This window comes from Stegostoma tigrinum, chromosome 15 (genome assembly GCF_030684315.1).
Source record: "Stegostoma tigrinum isolate sSteTig4 chromosome 15, sSteTig4.hap1, whole genome shotgun sequence".
Lineage (NCBI taxonomy): Eukaryota > Metazoa > Chordata > Chondrichthyes > Orectolobiformes > Stegostomatidae > Stegostoma > Stegostoma tigrinum.
Window position 1 is genome coordinate 4,092,425 of NC_081368.1, and position 18,922 is coordinate 4,111,346.

The following is an 18,922-nucleotide window of genomic DNA, read 5'->3' on the forward strand; positions in this document are numbered from 1 at the left end:
CACATTCTCCACGTGTATGCATGGAGTTCCTCCTGGTGCTCCAGTTTCCTCCCACAGTCCAAATATATGCAGTTTAGGTGGATTTGCTATGCTAAATTGCCCGTAATGTTCAGGGATGTGTAGATTAGATGGGTTATAGGGGAATGGGTCTGAGTGGGATGCTCTGAGGTTGGTGCAGACTTGCTGGGTCAAAGGGTCTGTTTCTACACTGTAGGGATGGTATGATGATGAAGAAATTGTCTCAGGGCAAATGGTATTTTAACCCCACCTTTTTAAACCTAATATGCAATAAGAACATGAACACAATCTTGAAATGGCCTTAAATAAACAGTTCATGTGTTTTAATGTGTGCTTTTTCAACATTACATTAGAATATAATTCATTTTATGATAGGATACAGAGTCAATTCCATTCCATCTAAGTATCGGAGTGTTTTTATTGACCAATATCAAACAACTGCTCTCCTTAGTCTCCTTCTGATGAAAAGACACAACAGTATATTGACTCAACCAAGTGTGCATGTGTGGACATACAGACAGATATGTCTACATCAAAGATTAACAACATTAAGGTTAATTTCCAGCTCATGGCCATACACATGGAGGCTAGCAATGTAAGCAAATAGCTAAAATTGCTGAAATATGGAGTTTCTGACTCAATTACACTTCCAGACTCCCACCACCTTGAGTGTAAATAACTCACCAATACTTTCCTCTTAGACTTCTATCACTGACCTTAAATCTGTGCTTCCTGGTTATTGACCACTCCACTAATAGAAATGCATCTTCCTTTCCACCTAGTCCATGACCTTGCCAATGTTTAATCATAGAGTATATACCCTATCAGGTTCCCTCTCAATTTTCATTGCTCCAAGGAAAGCAACCTCAGCCTATCCAATTTTTCATCATAGCTCCAGCCCAGGCAACATCCTTGTAAATTTTCTCTGCACTCTCCCCAGTACAATCACACCCTTCCTACAATGGGATGACCAGAACTGCATGCCATTATCCAATTGTGGCCTAATCAGGATGCGGGGAAGAAAAGAAATCAGGACTTACAAAAGGAATATAAGCAAGGCTGTATCAGAAACCTTCAATATGCAAGTGACTGAGTAAATCAGGTTGGTAGCAGATCCCAAGAAAAGGAACTCATGGAATGGCTATGAGATGGCTTTTTGGAGCAGCAGCTTATGGTAGAGGGAAAATCATTGATAAAGCAGCTAAAGATGTTTGGATCTGGGACACTGCCCTGAGGAACAGTTGCAGCAAAGTCTTGGGACTGAGTTGACTGATCTCCAACCACCACAACCATCTTCCTAGGTTCCCAGTATAACTCCAACAAGTAGAGATACTGATACCCATTGATTCCAGTTTTGCTTGGGCTCCTTGATGCCACAGTCATTGAATCTAGCTTCGATGTCAGGGGCTGTCACTCTCACCTCACGTCGAGAAAGTACCTTTTGAAGCAAGGCTGTAATGAAGTCAGGAACATAGTAGCTCTAATGGAGCCCAAACTGAGCATTACTGAGCAGATGAATGCTGAGCAGATGTTGCTTGAGAGCACTGTTGATGACACCTTCCATCACTTTATCAATGATCAAGAGTAATGGAAAGGGTGGTTAGTGGCTGGGTTGGATTTGTCCTGTTGTGTATGCACAGGACACACCTGAGCAATTATCCATATTGTCAGGTACATGCCAGTGTTCTAGCTGTATTGGGACAACTTAGCTTGGGGAGCCCAAGATCTAAATCACAAGTCTTTAGTACTATTGCCAGAATATTAGGCCCATAGCCTTTGAAGATGCAGTGTCTTCAAAAGTTTCTTGATATCACATGGAGTGAATCGAATTGGCTGAAGATTGATACCTGCAATGGTGGGGACCACTGGAGGAGACCAGCCTGATCATCCAGGCTGCATTTCTGGTTGAAGGTTACCGCGAATGCTTCAGCCTTATCTTTTGTACTGACTTGCTTGCTAGGCCATACGACCATGTGGCTGTGCAGGCCAGACCAGGTGAGGATGGCAGATTTCCTTCCTAGTGACCTAGTGGTTTTTTCAACTGTAGGCTTATCATCTTCCGTAGATTATTATATCTGTTGGGTCCTCAGAACACTAGCTAAAGTTTTTGTATTAATAGTCTAGCAATAATACGACTAGACCATTGCCTTCCCCATAGTCTGGTACCATTTACAAAAGATGTTAGAAAGCACTCCTACACTTGGAGAATGTTAGGTATTTGTAATTTTTCCACAATGGCAATTGATGCTAGATCAGCGGTTAATTTTAAAACTGAGATGAACATTTTGTTTTGTTAAAGATCAGTCACAATCTAATGCAACAGTGGGATAGGCTTGATGGGCTGAATGACCTACTTCTGTTCCTATGTTCCAAGTCCCATTCTCTGTTTTCATGAGACCTAATCTGCCAGGTAGTGATGTTTCATCCTTTAATGGCTCCTATTATTCTGGCGAAGTTTTATTTGCAAGTAGCTGGGACCAAATGCTACCTTGGGAAATGTTGATTTTACTCAGCTGAGACCTTTCACTCCCAACCCATCCTCATTGATAATGGTACCAAATCTGAGTTATGGTCACCATCTCCAAGAGGCTCACCTGCTGATATGCCCTCCAGCTGCTTGGTCTCATTTCCAAATATTAGGTCCAGAATAACACCCGTGGGCTTGTTCGGCTTTCTACATTCTGGCTTTAAAAGAAAAGCTCTCCTGGATACAATATAAGAACTTTGTTCATTTCCTACATTGTATACAAATTGTCCCAATTAATATGTGGGTAGTTAATATCCACCCACACTTTCTCTTTATTATTCTTACAGTTACCTGAAATTTGATTACTTATTTCATCATCTGTTTTTGATTGTTTGGGGCATATGGTACACACCCAAGAGCATGTGCACCCCTTTTATATTTCCTATTTCTACCCATATGACCTAATTTGGTACTCCTTCCAAAATATCATGCTTTAATGATTACCTTGATCAATAGCATGAACCCCTCTCCTTGGGATTTTACTCATTGGAATTTAGAAGAATGTGGTGGGGGGAATCTTATAGAAACATATAAAACTGTGAAAGGAATAGATAGGATAGAACAGGGAGGTTGTTTCCACAGGCGGGTGGAATTAGAACTACAGGAAATAGCTTCAAAATAATGGGGAGCAGATTTAGGACTTCTTCACTAAGTGTTGTGAATCTGTGCAATTCACTTATTATGGTGAGCAGATGGGTAAGTGGAGTCGAGTCCATGAGAATATCAGCTGGTAAATAGAAAATATTATCTAGTATATGTTCCCTGTGGCTTCCAAACTCGCTAGCACTTTAACTTCTCATTCAATCTCAGCTTCTTTGCCCTTTGAACCATTAGTCAGGATTTCATACCCCTGCTAAAGTCACTCAAATAGCATTAGGAAACCTTCTGACGGGGCGTTGGTCCTGTTGTGACCATACATGCACAAATTATAAATACAGTATTTCAAGAGCATATTCATTTATTCCTGTTTTTCAAAGCTCATACAGAAACTTCATTTTTATATGTACATATATAAAATGTCAGTACTTGTATTTATCACATTTCAAGATCAGGGCTTTGCATTTTCTTATTAGCTATACTAATACCTCATATTCCAATATATTTAGTCCTGAATTATAAAGATGATATATTCCCTGGTAAGATTTTTTAAAAACTTGAAAAATGCTGGTTTACATTCATGCTTCAGAATTGCTACCATAGTTTAGAACTCATGGTAATTGCATTATATGATTTAAAGTAAAGCAATTTGTAAGTAGTTCACCTGGAGGCAAGGACCGAAACAGATGTTTTCATTCGCTAGCATCAGTTGATCACTGGATTAACATTCAAAAGACATAGCTTTTTATACTGACTACCGAAGTAGACAGATGGTGCATTCCAAATTGCACTAGGAAAGAGTTCAAAATATAAAAAAAACCAAGAGACTGTTGCTTTGTGTATCTCTCTAAACCAAACATTTTTGTCTACTCAATAGGTTAATAGCATTCATTTACACAACTGACATTATAACACAAACACAGCAACTTGCAATACCTACTGACAAATTTTTTTAAAATTTCTGATTACTAAAACGTGGTTAAAAATATATATGTTGGAACAGTGACAATTCAAACTTAAATACATTGATGAATGAATAATGGTAAATCATTTTACAAGATTAGTTATTCTTGAAATTTTGTTGAATAGCATTTCAAAGCCACTGGACAAGGCAACTCAGTTTACCCTATTACATTAAAAGACTTGCATTCTCAGAACACAGATCACTCTGCAGTTTCTGTTCCAGAAACTCTGTCCACCAAAGTAAAATTTGCATTCAAACAACCCTGAATAGATTTTTGGGCCAAGCCCAAAGTAGTTCAAGGCCTTTAATATCACAGGCACAGGGTATAAAAAGTGGTTTTACTGTGTATTCACCAGTCTGACCAGTTATTTTCTTCACAGGTTGATCAGTTCACTTCAGACTTGGGATTTCTGCTGAAAGGACCATCTTTAATATATTTCACTGTCAGCAATTCTGGCTTTGCAAATTTTAAACTCTGGAAAAGGATATACACAAATTAAAACAGTTACATACTATTTTAACACAAGTTAAAACTATTACATATACATAACCACACACAACATACACTATGATCTTGTGTGAATATTATCAATAACAAGTCAAACCGACAGAAGGCTGCACCTTTAAGCTCTGCTCATCTTAAGGTGTTGAGAGGAAAGACATTTCAAGAACTAAATTAAGCTACTTTGAGACATTTTTAAATTAGAATACACTTTTAAAAAAACAAGTTTTTGAATTACAACAATAACAGTCATTCTAAATAGGATGCCTATCATTTGCAATGACAGTTATCTATTATAATCCATTTGTGACGTGCGTGCCACTTCTGATTAGATTTTAAATTTTCTTCAATAAAACTGAACAATTGGAATCTAATTTTAAAAAGCCATTCGCCTTAGTTCAAATTCCGAGATTGAGAAGCTCAATTTTAGGTGCACAGTAAAAAGCAAAAAGTTATTAGTAGACTATGTTATGCTGAGGATGGCAATACGACAGAACACTGTTCCCAAACAAAAGTGCAGAGGCAGAGAGTGTTCCTCCACTTGAGGTCTGAGTTACCTCAGTTTATTTAAGTATTAAACTGGAAAGTAACATTATGTCAAATATTATTATACTTTACAGACTCTTAGCCACAGACTACAATTTTCTCTAGAAAAAAAAAGTGGCTGAGGAATGACTATATGGAAGAGTTTAACATAAGGTAGATGCAGCAAAAATCTTTTAATTTGTAAGCGCGACTTCTTTATATCCAAAGAACGGTTAGATTATGGAACTCTTCCACATAGAGCAGTTGAATCTCATTCTGAAGATGAATTTAAGGGGTCATTAGATAAGCACACGCAAGATGATGGTGGGATCATCAGGACCGGGAGGAAGCTTGGGTGCAGCATGAACACCAGCATAGATTAATTGGCCTCTGTGCTTAGGTCGAATGCAAGCACTAAAAATACACTGGTTGTGGTTAAGAGAGGAGGGAGTGAGTACTCCTTGAAAGAAAAAAATACAGAAGATAATGTTGGAAGGACAGAATTCACTGACATTTAACAAAATGATAATTGTAATACCCTTGTAGAAGGAACTACTACTAATATGGTGTAACAGTAATGTTAATTATGGGCACAGACATGGAACAAATCCCACACAAACAGTGCAACTTCAAACCAGACAAATACTGGTTCCACCTCACCCAATGGGACCATGTTACAAGGTATGAAATTTGCATTCACAGCTTATGTACGGAATGCAAACTTTTATAACAATTGCAGTGTTTGGTAGAATGGAGGAACACTTCTATTAGTCAGAATATCATCGAATTGTTGGAGTATTCTTCTCAAGCAAAAGTTGCTCCAGAAATTTCTAGTTAATTGACTAAAAAAACTCTATTCATTACAATTTAACATACACCACACATTAAGAGCACAGGGAGAAGTTTGGAATATTCATCTGAAATACTTCTAGCCTCAGTGGTCCGAACCAATGTTCTCAACAGTTAGTATTTCCACAAAACAATGTTTGCATATCATAAACTGTACTTTTATTTCAATGCTTTTTACTTCCTGCTGCACTTAATAAAATTACATACATCAGAATAAAGGAGGTTTACCTTATAATTACATTGTAGTGGCCTGGTGTGCTAAATTTTAGTTCCTTTCCTTTTCCTTTCTATATAAAGCCAATTCCATAAAAGCAACCTTCTTTAAAAATCAGATTAGTAAGTTATTTGGAACACTAACCTAAATGCAACAATTCCAAGAAAGCATGTGAACTGCAGTCAAATGACTGAGAGAACCCATAACCTTAAAAAGGAAGCCTAAACTGCCAAGCTTACAATAGAACATAACAGCACAGTACAGGCCCTTCGGCCCTCGATGTTGTGCCGACCTGTCATACCAATCTGAAGCCCATCTAACCTACACTATTCCATGTATGTCCATATGCTTGTCCAATGACTTAAATGTACTTAAAATTGGCGAATGTACTACCACTGCAGGCAAGCGTTCCATTCCCTTACTACTCTCTGAGTAAAGAAACTACCTCTGACATCTGTCCTATATCTTTCACCCCTCAATTTAAAGCTATGCCCCTTGTGCTCGCCGTCACCATCATAGGAAAAAGGCTCTCCCTATCCACCCAATCTAACCCTCTGATTATCTTATATGCCTCAATTAAGTCACCTCAACCTTCTTCTCGCTAACGAAAACAGCCTCAAGTCCCTCAGCCTTTCCTCGTAAGGCCTTCCCTCTATACCAGGCAACATCCTAGTAAATCTCCTCTGCACCCTTTCCAAAGCTTCCACGTCCTTCTTATAATGCGGTGACCAGAACTGTACGCAATACTCCAAGTGCGGCCGCACCAGAGTTTTGTACAGCTGCACCATAACCTCTTGGTTCCGGAACTCGATCCCTCTATTAATAAAAGCTAAAACACTGTATGCCTTCTTAATAACCCTGTCAACCTGGGTGGCAACTTTCAAGGATCTGTGTACATGGACTCCGAGATCTCTCTGCTCATCTACACTACCAAGAATCTTACTATTAGCCCAGTACTTCGCATTCTGGTTACTCCTACCGAAGCACCACCTCACACTTGACCGCATTAAATTCCATTTGCAACCTCTCAACCCAGCTCTGCAGCTTATCTATGTCTCTCTGTAGCCTACAGCATCCTTCGTCACTATCCACAACTCCACCAACCTTAGTGCTGTCTGCAAATTTACTAACCCATCCTTCTACGCCCTCATCCAGGTCATTTATAAAAATGACAAACAGCAGTGGACCCAACACCGACCGTTGCGGTACACCACTAGTAACTGGTCTCCAGGATGAACATTTCCCATCAACTACCACCCTCTGTCTTCTTTCAGCAAGCCAATTTCTGATCCAAACTGCTACATCTCCCACAATCCCATTCCTCCGCATTTTGTACAATAGCCTATTATGGGGAACCTTATCGAATGCCTTGCTGAAATCCATGTACACCACATCAACTGGTTTACTCTCATCCACCTGTTTGGTCACCTTCTCAAAAAACTCAATGGTAACCCCCAAGATGTCGATAGTGGGAAATTCAGTGAAGGTGATCCCATTGCATTTCAAGGGGTGGCAGTTAGATTCTCTCAAATGCAGATAGAAACATAGAAAATAGGAGCAGGTGAGTGTCTTTCAAGACTTTGAGCTTGCTCTGCCATTCAACATGATCATGACTGAACATCCAATTCAGTACTCTTCCCTCATTTTCCTAGAAAAGAACCAGAAAACTATATCTGCAACTTAAAAGACGACACAGGGAGGAGTCAGTTAAGTGAAAATGTAAAGTTGAGATAGGAGTGAAGTTTCTCTGGAATGAAATATCTGGGAGATAGACTGAAACATTTGCAATGGATATAACATGGAAAAATGTGAACATTTTGCAGAAAGAATAGAAAAGCAGCATACTATTTCAATGAAATAATGATAGCAGAACTGGGGGTTACAGAAAGATCGGGATGCCCTGACACACTATTATAAAAGGTTATTAAGTAGGTGAAGCAAATGACTAAGGATTCAAAAGAAATGTGGATGTTTATTTCATGGGGAGAGGAATATAAAAGTAGGGAAGCTTAGCTTCAGCTGTTTGGGCATTAATGAGACTACAGCTAGTATATTCTACACAGTGCTGGCTTATTTATTTAAAAAAAGTGTGCAATTGTTGTGGAAGTTGTTTGGAGAAGGTTTAATCAACTTACTCTTAGGGTGAAGGGTTTATCTTATGAAGAATGTTAATCAGGTAAATCTAGCATGGTATTAGGAAAGAAAAGCGATCTTAGCGAAACACAAGATCCTGCAGGGATTTAATTCGGAGATATGGGGGGGGGGTGGGATGCTCATTGCTGTTTGGGTCAGCGTTTATTAATCACCCCTAATTACCCTGGAGATGTGGTAGAGAGAGTTGCCTTCTTGAATCCTTGGGTAATAGGTAGACCCACACAGTGTTGAGAGGGAGTGAGTTCTAGGATTTTGATTCGGCAACACTGAAGGAAAATTGATTTATTTTCAGGTCTGGTTGGTGAGGGGTTTGTAAGAGCACTTGTAGCTGGTGATGGTCCAATGTAACTGCTGCCACTGTTCTTCTTGATTTTAGACATTACCTTTCAAACCCATGACCACTAAGTAGTCTTTATGAATTGCTAAAGTACATCTTGTAGATAGTACACATTGCTGCTACTCGAACATCAATGGTGGAGACTGCGAATACTGAAGATGATGGATACCAGTTGATCAAGTGAGGCTGCTTTGTCCCAAATGGTGCTGTGCTTTTTGAGTACTGGTGTCATTCCATCACACTCCTGATTTGTGCCTTGGAGATGGAGAACAGGTTTTGGAGAATCAGGAGCCAAGTTACTCATTGCAGGATTCCTAACCTCTGACTTACCCTTGTGGCCATGAGACATGTGTCTTGTCCAGTTCAGTTTCCAGTCAATGGTAACCCCCAAGATGTCGATAGTGGGAAATTCAGTGAAGGTGATGCCATTGCATGTCAAGGGGCTGCAGTTAGATTCTCTCTTAAATGCAGATAGAAACATAGAAAATAGGAGCAGGTGAGTGTCTTTCAAGACTTTTGAGCTTGCTCTGCCATTCAATATGATCATGACTGATCATCCAATTCAGTACTCTTCGCTCATTTACTCCCCATATCCACTGATCCCTTTAGCGCCAAGAACTACATCCTTCTTGAACCCATTCAATGTTTTAGCCCCAACTGCTTTCTGTGGCAGACAATTCCACAAGCTTACAACTCTCTGTGACTAAATTTCTCCTCATCTTTGTCCTAGGAGGCCTACCCCTTATGCTTAAAGACTATTGCCTCTGGCTCTGGACTTCCCAAACATCCTTCCTGCATCTACCCTGATGGTCACTGCCGGGCACGTGGCACGATTCAGTCCAAGCCTGGACACTGTCCAGGTCTTCTTGTATTTGGACACGGATTACTTCAGTATCTGAGGAGTCATGAACTGTGCTGAACATTGTGCAATCATCAGCGAAAATCCCCAATTCTGACCTATTGATAGTGGAAAAGTAATTGATGAAGCAGCTGAAGATGGTTAGATTAATGACACTATCCTGAGGAACTACTAGAGGTATCAGGGAAAAAGCGTTGAGACAACCAGATTCATGATATTATTGAATGGCAGAGATAGCTCAAAAGGATTGAATGACTTAATCCTTGTCCTAAATTCTATGGTTTCAACAACACTTCTGCTTTAATTTCTAAAGATCAATAGCAAGACTTAAAAACTGGTGTTTCCTCTATTCGCCAGAATAAAGTGAAATTTTGGTAATTACCATAATTCTGTTAAATATGGCCACTGGTCAGTATCTGACCTCCACTATGAGATACAAACGTGGTATTGAAAGAAGAATTGAGAACAGAAACACCTCAGGTACAATAGGCAGCGTTTCTTCAAATTATTTCAAAATTCAGAACTGAAATTGATTTAAGACTTCTGCCAGCTAATTTATATTTGTGGCCAAATTTAAATGGTAGCATTTCCCTAACAATACTAAGTTTATGCAATGATATATGCAACGTTACGCAAAAAGCTTTGCTATCTGTCTTTCTTTAATCTTCAGTTGCCAAGTTACAAAAAGGAGAAAAATAAAACTTTGCATTTTTATAAATTTATCACGGCCATGGAATAGCTCCAAGAGCTTTACTGTCCATTAATACTTATAAAGTGTTACCACTGTTGTAATATATGGAAATAAATGGAAATTAGGGAGGGCAATAAATACTGGCCCAGCCAGTGACACCCCATTCCACGAACAAACAATAAAATGTTGTGTAATTCTTTTAGTGAAATAAATGTTGGCATTCTTTGTTAGAAATAAACTAGCAGTCTATTGTGATTCTGTTCAGTCATTCACCTCCGCAGTAAGAAAAAGAAAAAAAAAACTTCTCTTATAAAGCCAGGTTCGACTCTCAAATCAGACTTGTCTAGCAGTACCATCAGCTGGATCATAACAATAGTCAGGGAGAACATGGTGTGTAGCTGGACGAACACAGCAGGCCAAGCAGCATCAGGGGAGCAGGAAAGATGACGTTTCGGGCCTGGGTCCTTCTTCAGAAATGGCCCCGACCTCATAACAATACTTATGGGTTTACTGATATGGATGGAGGAAAACATTATGCATAATCAGCTTATCAGCCAGAGAATCAGATATTATTTAATGTCATAACCGTACCAACACCAGCACTCTTGACTTGTTCCTCTCTGGATGTAGAAAAGACACTTGATTTGAAAGTTATCTAATTGAACTAATGAAACAAGAGGAGTCTTTGATAAATTATTCAGCTATTGAATCAAAATTCTTCATGCCACAATACCAAAGACCTCAATGGTCCTGTAACTCCTCTCCATGCAGAAAACAGATAGAATCTCCGCTATTAACCCGGGTATTGGCTGCATGTAAAGGAGAAGCATGCACCCATACACTCCAGGCAGAAATGAAAATTGCACAAGGTATTTGAATAAACTGATGCAACATAACAATCTTAATCTCAGCAGATTTTAAAATGTCGGAAGAAATTTGTTGACTCGGTATAGGATCACTGACTTTATCACCTAGCTCACAATCTCCATGTGGTCAGTAATGGGTTTTAAATAGTTAGCTGTGTTACACAACATATAACCCTTTACGTAGATGAACACAAACCTCAGCATCCTCATTTTATGTAGCTTTTTTTCCCCATCAGCTCGGTTCCCTTTTCAACTGGATTGTTTCAGTAATTTGCATTACAGCAGAGTACCTCCTTTATAGGATATCTATTTTGAATATGAACTATTGTGTGCTCAAAGCCAATAGTATCTTGAGGTCCAGCAGTTCAGTATCAGCTCTTACTGCTTTGAATAAGTTGAAAATGACAAGCTATGAAACTTTAAAAAGGGACTGTGCCTGACAACCTTAATTATTTAGAATGTCATGATCCAAATCAACTCACTCGATCATTGAATCATGCAACTGAGTGACTATCAAAGTTAAAGTCAGCAGCCACATGATAAAATGAAGGCAGAAGGTAGTCAGCCACTGGGAACCTAGGTCATGACAAGATCGAAGGGTGAAGGGTTTTGAATAGTTCAAGCATCAGTTCAACATTCAAATTAGGAGTAGTAGGCCATTTATGCCCTTGAGAGGTCCTGCTATTGGCTGATCAAATTGTGGTTTCAATATTATAGTAAGGCCCATTTAGTGATCCAAGTAGAACTTAATTTTAAAACAAGTTTTCAGATTTGAAATTTTAATCTTTCAGTAACAGCTTTAAGTAAGAAGGAAACTTTCTTACTTAAAATTACAACAAAAAAACTTTGAAATTTACACATTCATTAATTTTTGATTTTTCTTATTATCAAAAAAGTGCATGAAAACATTAAAGCACTGGGAAAACTTCTTCTACAGAGTGGAATTAGTCTTTAAACTCCACTTGAAATCAGGAAAGCATCGCTTCCTATCATTGATTCCTTAGGCACTCAATCCTCAGCAGGCATATGTGAAATGATACAACACAGGCATGTGTAGGTTGTGTGTCTACGTCCTAGACAAACTTGAACTTTGAAGTTTCTGAATAAGGCAAAAATGCTCACAACCAAACTGATGACAGGACATCTGCCTACAGCGGTATATGGCAACCAAAAAATAGCACTGCCTACATTATCAAACAAAACAAATGGAGTAAAGAAGATATTCCCACGTGGCTCAAAGTGCAATCACATACATTTAAATTAAAAGGGCTAATAAACTACCTTGGGAAGGACAGGGGAGAAGTTAATATTTGATTCTGCAAATGCTTTTTCTGCCATTAACTACAGATCAGTACATGAAGTCTGTTCCAACTACACAAGAAAGCATTTGCATTCATCAAAGTGGAAGTATATAATGGTGAGGGAATGATTGGGCTCAAGTAAACTTGAGTACCTCTGGTAAATGACAAAGTGAAGGAGGATGGCATGATGTGGTCATGGTTAAATGTGCAGAGAGACTTTTGAACTTTTTTTCCCCCATGTAAGAATGACTGGAAATCAAAGGCAATTCATTCTAAACAATCAAAAATGAGATGTTAGGAGATATGTTCGTTTCATATTGAAGATCAGGTGCAGCACACATTTTCAGCATTTTTAAATATTAATTTAATATACGATTTCAAAACTGTCCTACACAGTAGTCAAGGAAAAACAAACATGCACAGAACACTACACTGAAAATTTAGCATGCTATAGCATTCTGCACTTCATCCAGAACAATTCAGACATTTACCAAACAAGCTTTGCATGCAATAGGCAAGACTGAAAATACATTCAAATGGAACGTATACGTAATCATGGAAGCGCCCCACACGAACAGTAATTCAAAACCTTGTGTAAAATTGGAGGCCCGTGGCTATTCAACTGTATGTAGTTTGATGGGGCGTACTGTGCCACCATCTACCCTTGGTGTAGTGATATCATTGTCCTTGTAATACACTAGAACCAAGCTGATGCTCTGGGGACCGGAGTTTAAATCCCACCACGACAGCTATTAGAATTTAAATTCAAATAAAAAAATCTAGAACAGTGACCATTAAATTTTCCTTATTTGTCTTTTGACCTGTCTGGTTCATTAAAGTCCTTAAGAAAATTTGCAATCCTTGCTTGGTCTGGCTTACTTGTAGCTTCAGACCCAGAGCGATGTGGTCAACCTTTTAATTGACTTCTGAAATGGCCTTGTAGGTCACTCAATTCAGGGGTACTTAGAGATAGCTAACAAATGCCCACATCCCAAAGAAAATAACTGTTTTCCATAATACAAGCATTTATCCTTAACCTGCTTATAAATATTCAGGATCACGGCTAAGAAAGAAAAATATCAAACTAATCCGAACTAAACAGAGATCAAACTAGGAGATAACCACCAAAATACCTGTACCTGTCAGTGGCAATCATGATTCAACTGAGAATGATCTTGCAAGAAGTGGTTCGACAGGGGATCTGGGGGTCGAAACTGTATCAGCAGCCTTGTTATAGACCAAATATTTCTGCAACAATGAGGGGAGAAACTTAGAACACTTGCGTAATGCATGAGGTAGTTACTATCAGGGAGCTTAAAATCTCTTCTCACAAAGGAATACTCAGGTCTTACACTCACAATGAAAGTAATTACGCAAAACTTTAGTAATTATAGAAAGCTGAGTTGTGGGCAGACTTATTTAGAATATAATTTGCATTATGTTGCTTCTTTAAATTATTCAATATGAAAATAGCGGAGTACATCAGTTCATCTGTACTAAGCAGTTCAACCCAATCTTTTGAACCCAGAAATTTAAAATCTATACTTGGACACAATAAATTTTAAAAACTTTTGTAACTAAGTAGTGTCTCCATTTCTGAACCTATTGACTTTCGGAAGGAATACATATCATCCAAGGGGATGAGAGTATCAGACCCTGACCCACTTTTCATTCTGGTAGAGTTCAATGATTAGAGATCAACAGTTAGAGCTTTCCCTCCTTTCAGTTAGGGACATCTAAGGCAGGAAGAGCCTAATGAAGGACTCAAATTAGATGGTTAAGCACGAACTGGACAATTCTGGTTCCTTGCATTAGGTTAAGTGTTTTCAAGGGAAGACATTCACCCATGTGGCATTGTTTTCAGGCCTACCTCATTTCTCTTAAAGGAGACAGTGGTGGAGTCCATGACCTCATGATATTTCATCATTACAGAACATATATACAGCATAGGCAACAGTGTGTGGCATTGCCTGCACTCAGGAAATCTAGGGAAGTCTTCAAAGATGCATCACTCCTCAAATAATAAAAATAATTCACAGAAGCAAAAGCCCTGAACTATAAAACAGCATATCATTACAAGCTGGTTCATGAGAATCTCTTGCCATATTATCCATTTGCTGGTAGATGGCATGGTTAGTAAGTATCATTTAATGCTCGACACTTCAAATTCCTGGGAGTGATGTTATCAGCATTACTGCCTTTGCAAAATGCTGTAAATCCACTGACAAGATTAATGTGGCAACATTACCATTCTCTCCCAGATCAAGATCCTCAGATTCAACCACAGACAAGAAGTTGTGATGGGCAGGCCACAAATTCTGCATAACCAAGACTCCCTAACAAGTGCTTTACTCTGAGCTCCACAATGTTAAGCAATCACTAGGAGGGCAGAGAAAATGCTACAAAGACACCCTGAAAGCCTCCCTAAACAAATGCAACATCCCCATGGACATGTGAGAATCACTTGGCCTAGAACAAACACAAACAAAAGAAGCATCTTAAAGGTGCCAACTACTTTAGGTGTCACTGCGTGGTGCAAGTGGTGGCCACAAGTAGCAGAAAGAGCACACAGAATCCAAAGGGTCCCACAGACCCACCTCATCAAACACCATCTGCCCCACCTGTGGCAGAGTCTGCAGCTCCAGGTTTGGCCTATTTAGCAGAATTCCTTTATCATTAAACCCACAGTGCAAGCAAGTCACCTTCAGAACTGAAGGACTCCCAAAGGAGGAGGGGTTGGAGTGATTCTATACGTAGCACATGATGCTGTTGGTCTAAAGTTTTTGCTAAGATTTGTAGCTCAGGTTGTGGATGAGGTTGTAGATTGCTCATCGAGCCGGTATGTTTGGTTACAGACACTTTGTCACCCTGCTTCACTGGAGGGGTACTGATGAAGTTATCTAGCAGGGTGACAAAATGTCTGCAACCAAACACACCAAGTCAGTGAGCAAGTCTACAGCCTCATGCTCTTGATCTGTTTGCAGTCACTTGGCAATGGCAAGAACTGCAGATGCTGGAGTCAGAGTCAATAAAGTGCGGAAGTGGAACAACACAGCAGGTCAAGCAGTGTCAGAGGAGCAGAAAAGTTATTTCGGGTTTACACCCGTCATCAGGAACGGGGAGGGGAAAGGGAGCTTTATTACCCCACCTCTGATCACCAAACCATCATCTCCCAGACCATCAATAACATCACCACCTCAGCAGGCCTCCCACTTAGAATCTCCAACCTCATTCTTCCACAACCCTGCAATGCCCTGGCCGACCCACTGTCTCTGCATGCTCCTGCCTCACTGAACTTAGCTCCATTTCTCCCCCAACCCATGTCCAGGAACTCCCCACCTACGTTCAGAACACCACCCACACCCTTCACCTCTTCCAACGCTTTCAACTCCCCGGCTCCCAGCAACTCATCTTACCAAAGACATGCATTCCCTGCACACCTGTATTCCCCCGCAGATGGCCTAAAAGCCCCCCGCTTCTTCCTCTCTCAACCAAACCCGCCACATTCATCCACCTAATGGAACTTGTTCTTACCCTCAACAACTTTTCCTTTAGTGTGTAGGAAGTGTAAGAGTTAAAGGGGTAGCAATGAATACCCATATAGGTCCGAAATATGGGTACCCATTTGGGTGCAAACTATGTCTACAGTTCCTCTTCCGCTGTTACTCCAGTACCACCCCTCACCTCTTTCTCCGCTACATTGATGACTGTATCGGCACTGTCTTACACTCCCATGAGGAGCTTGAACAGTTCATCAACTTCACTAACACCTTTCATTCCAAACTCAAATTCACCTGGACTATCTCCCTCCCCTTCCTGGGGCTCTCCATCTCCATTCTTGGTAACCGTCTCAGCACTGACATCTATTTCAAATCCATTGGCTCGCATAGCTACCTTGACTACACCTCTCAGTTTCCTGCAAGAACGCGATCCTTTACGCCTGATTCCTCTGCCTTCACTGCATCTGCTCCCAAGATGTAGTTCTACTCCTGGACATCCCAGATGTCCTCCTACTTCAAGATCTGCAATGACCCCCTCTGTTGATTTATAATGCCCTCAACCGCATCTCTTAGTTTCCCTGCACTTCTGCCCCAACAAAAGTAAGGACAAAGACCTTCTGGTCCTCACATACCATCCCAGCAACCTCCGCATCCAGTGCGCCCTCAGCCACCTGCAATCCAACCCCACTGAGACATTTCCCTCCCCAACCCTTTCTGCCTCTTGTATAGACCACTCACTCCTCAACTCCCTCACCCACTCTACACTCCACACCATCACCTGGCACCTTTTACTGCAACTTCAGGAGGTGCTACATCTGCCCCTATACCTCCCCTCTCACCTTTGACAAGGCCCCAGACAATCTTTCCAAATCTGACAGCGTTTCACCCGTACATCCTCCAACCTTGTCTCCTGTATCTATTGATCCCGATGTGGCCTCCTCCACATTGGTGAGACCAAGTGCAGACTCGGTGACCAATTCGTGCAGTACATGCACTCTGTAATCAACATCATCATCTTGTTGCTAACTATTTTAACTCCCTCTTCCATTTTCTTGGTGAAATGTCCATCCTGGGCCTGCTCCAGTGTCACAATGACGCACACGTAAACAGCACCTCATATTCAGGTTCATATACAGCTTGATAGCCTCAGCACAGAATTCACCAATTTCAATATTTCCCCACCCCCAGCCTCATCCCATTTCCAAACCTCCCTCTCATCCCCACCTCCTTGACCCGGCACATCCTGTCCATCTTCTTTCCCACCTATCTGCACCACCGTTCCTACTGATCAATCTCCACTACCCCCTACCTGCATCCACCTATCACTGTCCAACCTACCTTCCCCCAGTCCCAACATCCACCCTCTATTTATTTCCGAGATCCCTTACCCCTCCCCAGTCCTGATCAAGGGTGTAAAACCAAAACGTTGACTTTCCTGTTTTTCTGATGCTGCCTGACCTGCTGTGTTCCTGATCTGTATTTGATTGTAGATACAAAGGCTAAGAGCTGCTATTCTGCTTCTGAACTGGCCTTTTTTTTCCCCGCAAAGGTTGAAATAATTAAGTATTTTTTCATTTAAGTCTTAACTTACAAATTTAGACAGAGCATGTGAATGAAAAGTAGCTGGCCTCCAATTTACGAGTTGTAGAATTTCCAACGTGTTTTTGCTACCATATTTCAATCTTTGGTTTTGTCAGTATATTTCGCTAGTTAACTGAGTTTGGATTTATATCAAGGACAAATAAATACATACAAGTTTTAGATTAAGTATAATTAAGAACAGAAAACATGTGTTATCTTATTATTATTCTCTTTTTGTCAAATCCTGCATTAAGTGACATTTCTTATAGAAGTATTACACATACATCAGGATAAAAAGTGGAAGAACTACAGATGCTGTAAATCAGGAACAAGAGTAGAAGTTGCTGGAAAAGCTCATGAGGTCTGGCAGCATTCCTCAGTTCTGAGGTAGGGCCACCAGACCAGAAGCATTAACTCCGATTTTTTCTTCACAGATACTGCCAGACCTGCTGAGCTTTTCCAGCAACTTCTGTTTGTGTTCCACATGCACTTCAGGGACCTGATCACCTTTGGATGCCAGTGACAAAAGAAACATGGTTTTTCATTACTTGCAAGTGTGCTCAGCTGGCACAAACTAAATTCACTGGCAGACTGCAGAGTTTCCAAACCTTATTACTGGAAATAGGTGCTGTACTCGAGAGAAGCTATCTCAATTATCCAATAATTTGTTGCCAAGAGCTAAGCCTTTTGGACACTGCAAATAGTTGAAGGACATTGTCAAAAGTTTAAGTTGCTAGAGTTCATGCAGCCTAAGTGCAGAATGTACTAGGAAGCTGTAAATATTTTAAGTAATCTACCAGTGTAAGCAATTGTGAAATTGAGTGGCAAGAATCCTGTCTCTAAGTTTCCAGTCTCTTTACTTGAATCATAACAAGCCACACTGGCCAGCCAATCATGAAGAGTGCTCTCAAACTGAGCAGCTCTTTCAGATTAGATCTGACTTTCCCAGTTTTTGAGAAACAGTGAACACAGATTTATCTTCCTCTCAGGAATATATGACAGCTCGTAATTAAAAAAAATGCATTATTTTCCCTGGCAATCGCCCGAAATTAGACAAATTTGATGAGATAACTGTTTGCATTAGGATCAATAGGTGAGCTGTTGACCAGAGATCAATACTTTCACAACCACTGCCCATTTCTCACTCCATAAGATGGCCAGCTTCATGCCATCTCAGCTCAGCAGTTGCTGAAACCCTCATTCATGCCTCAATTACTTCTAAACTGGGCTCTTTCAATACACAAATGGATGGCTTCCTCCATTCAAGACTCCATAAATTTGAAGTCATTCAAAACTCTGCAACCTGTGTACTTACATGCAAGCCTGCAGGTAAGTCTCCAAGTTCCAACACAAGTCAGTCCTTGATTTGGAATTTCATTTTTATTTTCAAATCCTACCAATGGCCTCACCCATCCCTAACTTTGTAACCTCCTCAAG

The 18,922-nt window shown here is 40.2% G+C and overlaps 1 protein-coding gene across 6 annotated transcripts in view; it reads right to left on the minus strand.

Annotated features, from left to right (window-relative positions):
* Nucleotides 1–3,485: 3,485 nt before the first annotated feature.
* The window catches only part of LOC125458673 (phospholipid-transporting ATPase IG-like), a 169,189-nt gene continuing 153,752 nt past the window's right edge, over nt 3,486–18,922 (minus strand). For 2 of the 6 annotated variants that reach the window (XM_059651322.1, XM_059651326.1), the window contains exons 29-30: nt 13,544–13,652; nt 3,486–4,581 (exon numbers count right to left, since the gene is read on the minus strand). In XM_059651322.1, coding sequence (XP_059507305.1) covers nt 13,557–13,652 — 96 coding nt within the window. In that variant the 3' untranslated portion in view covers nt 3,486–4,581; nt 13,544–13,556. Of the gene's footprint in view, nt 4,582–9,017; nt 9,148–13,543; nt 13,653–18,922 lie in introns of those variants that run through there. The other 4 variants (XM_059651325.1, XM_059651323.1, XR_009446702.1 and 1 more) reach the window with 3 other exon arrangements.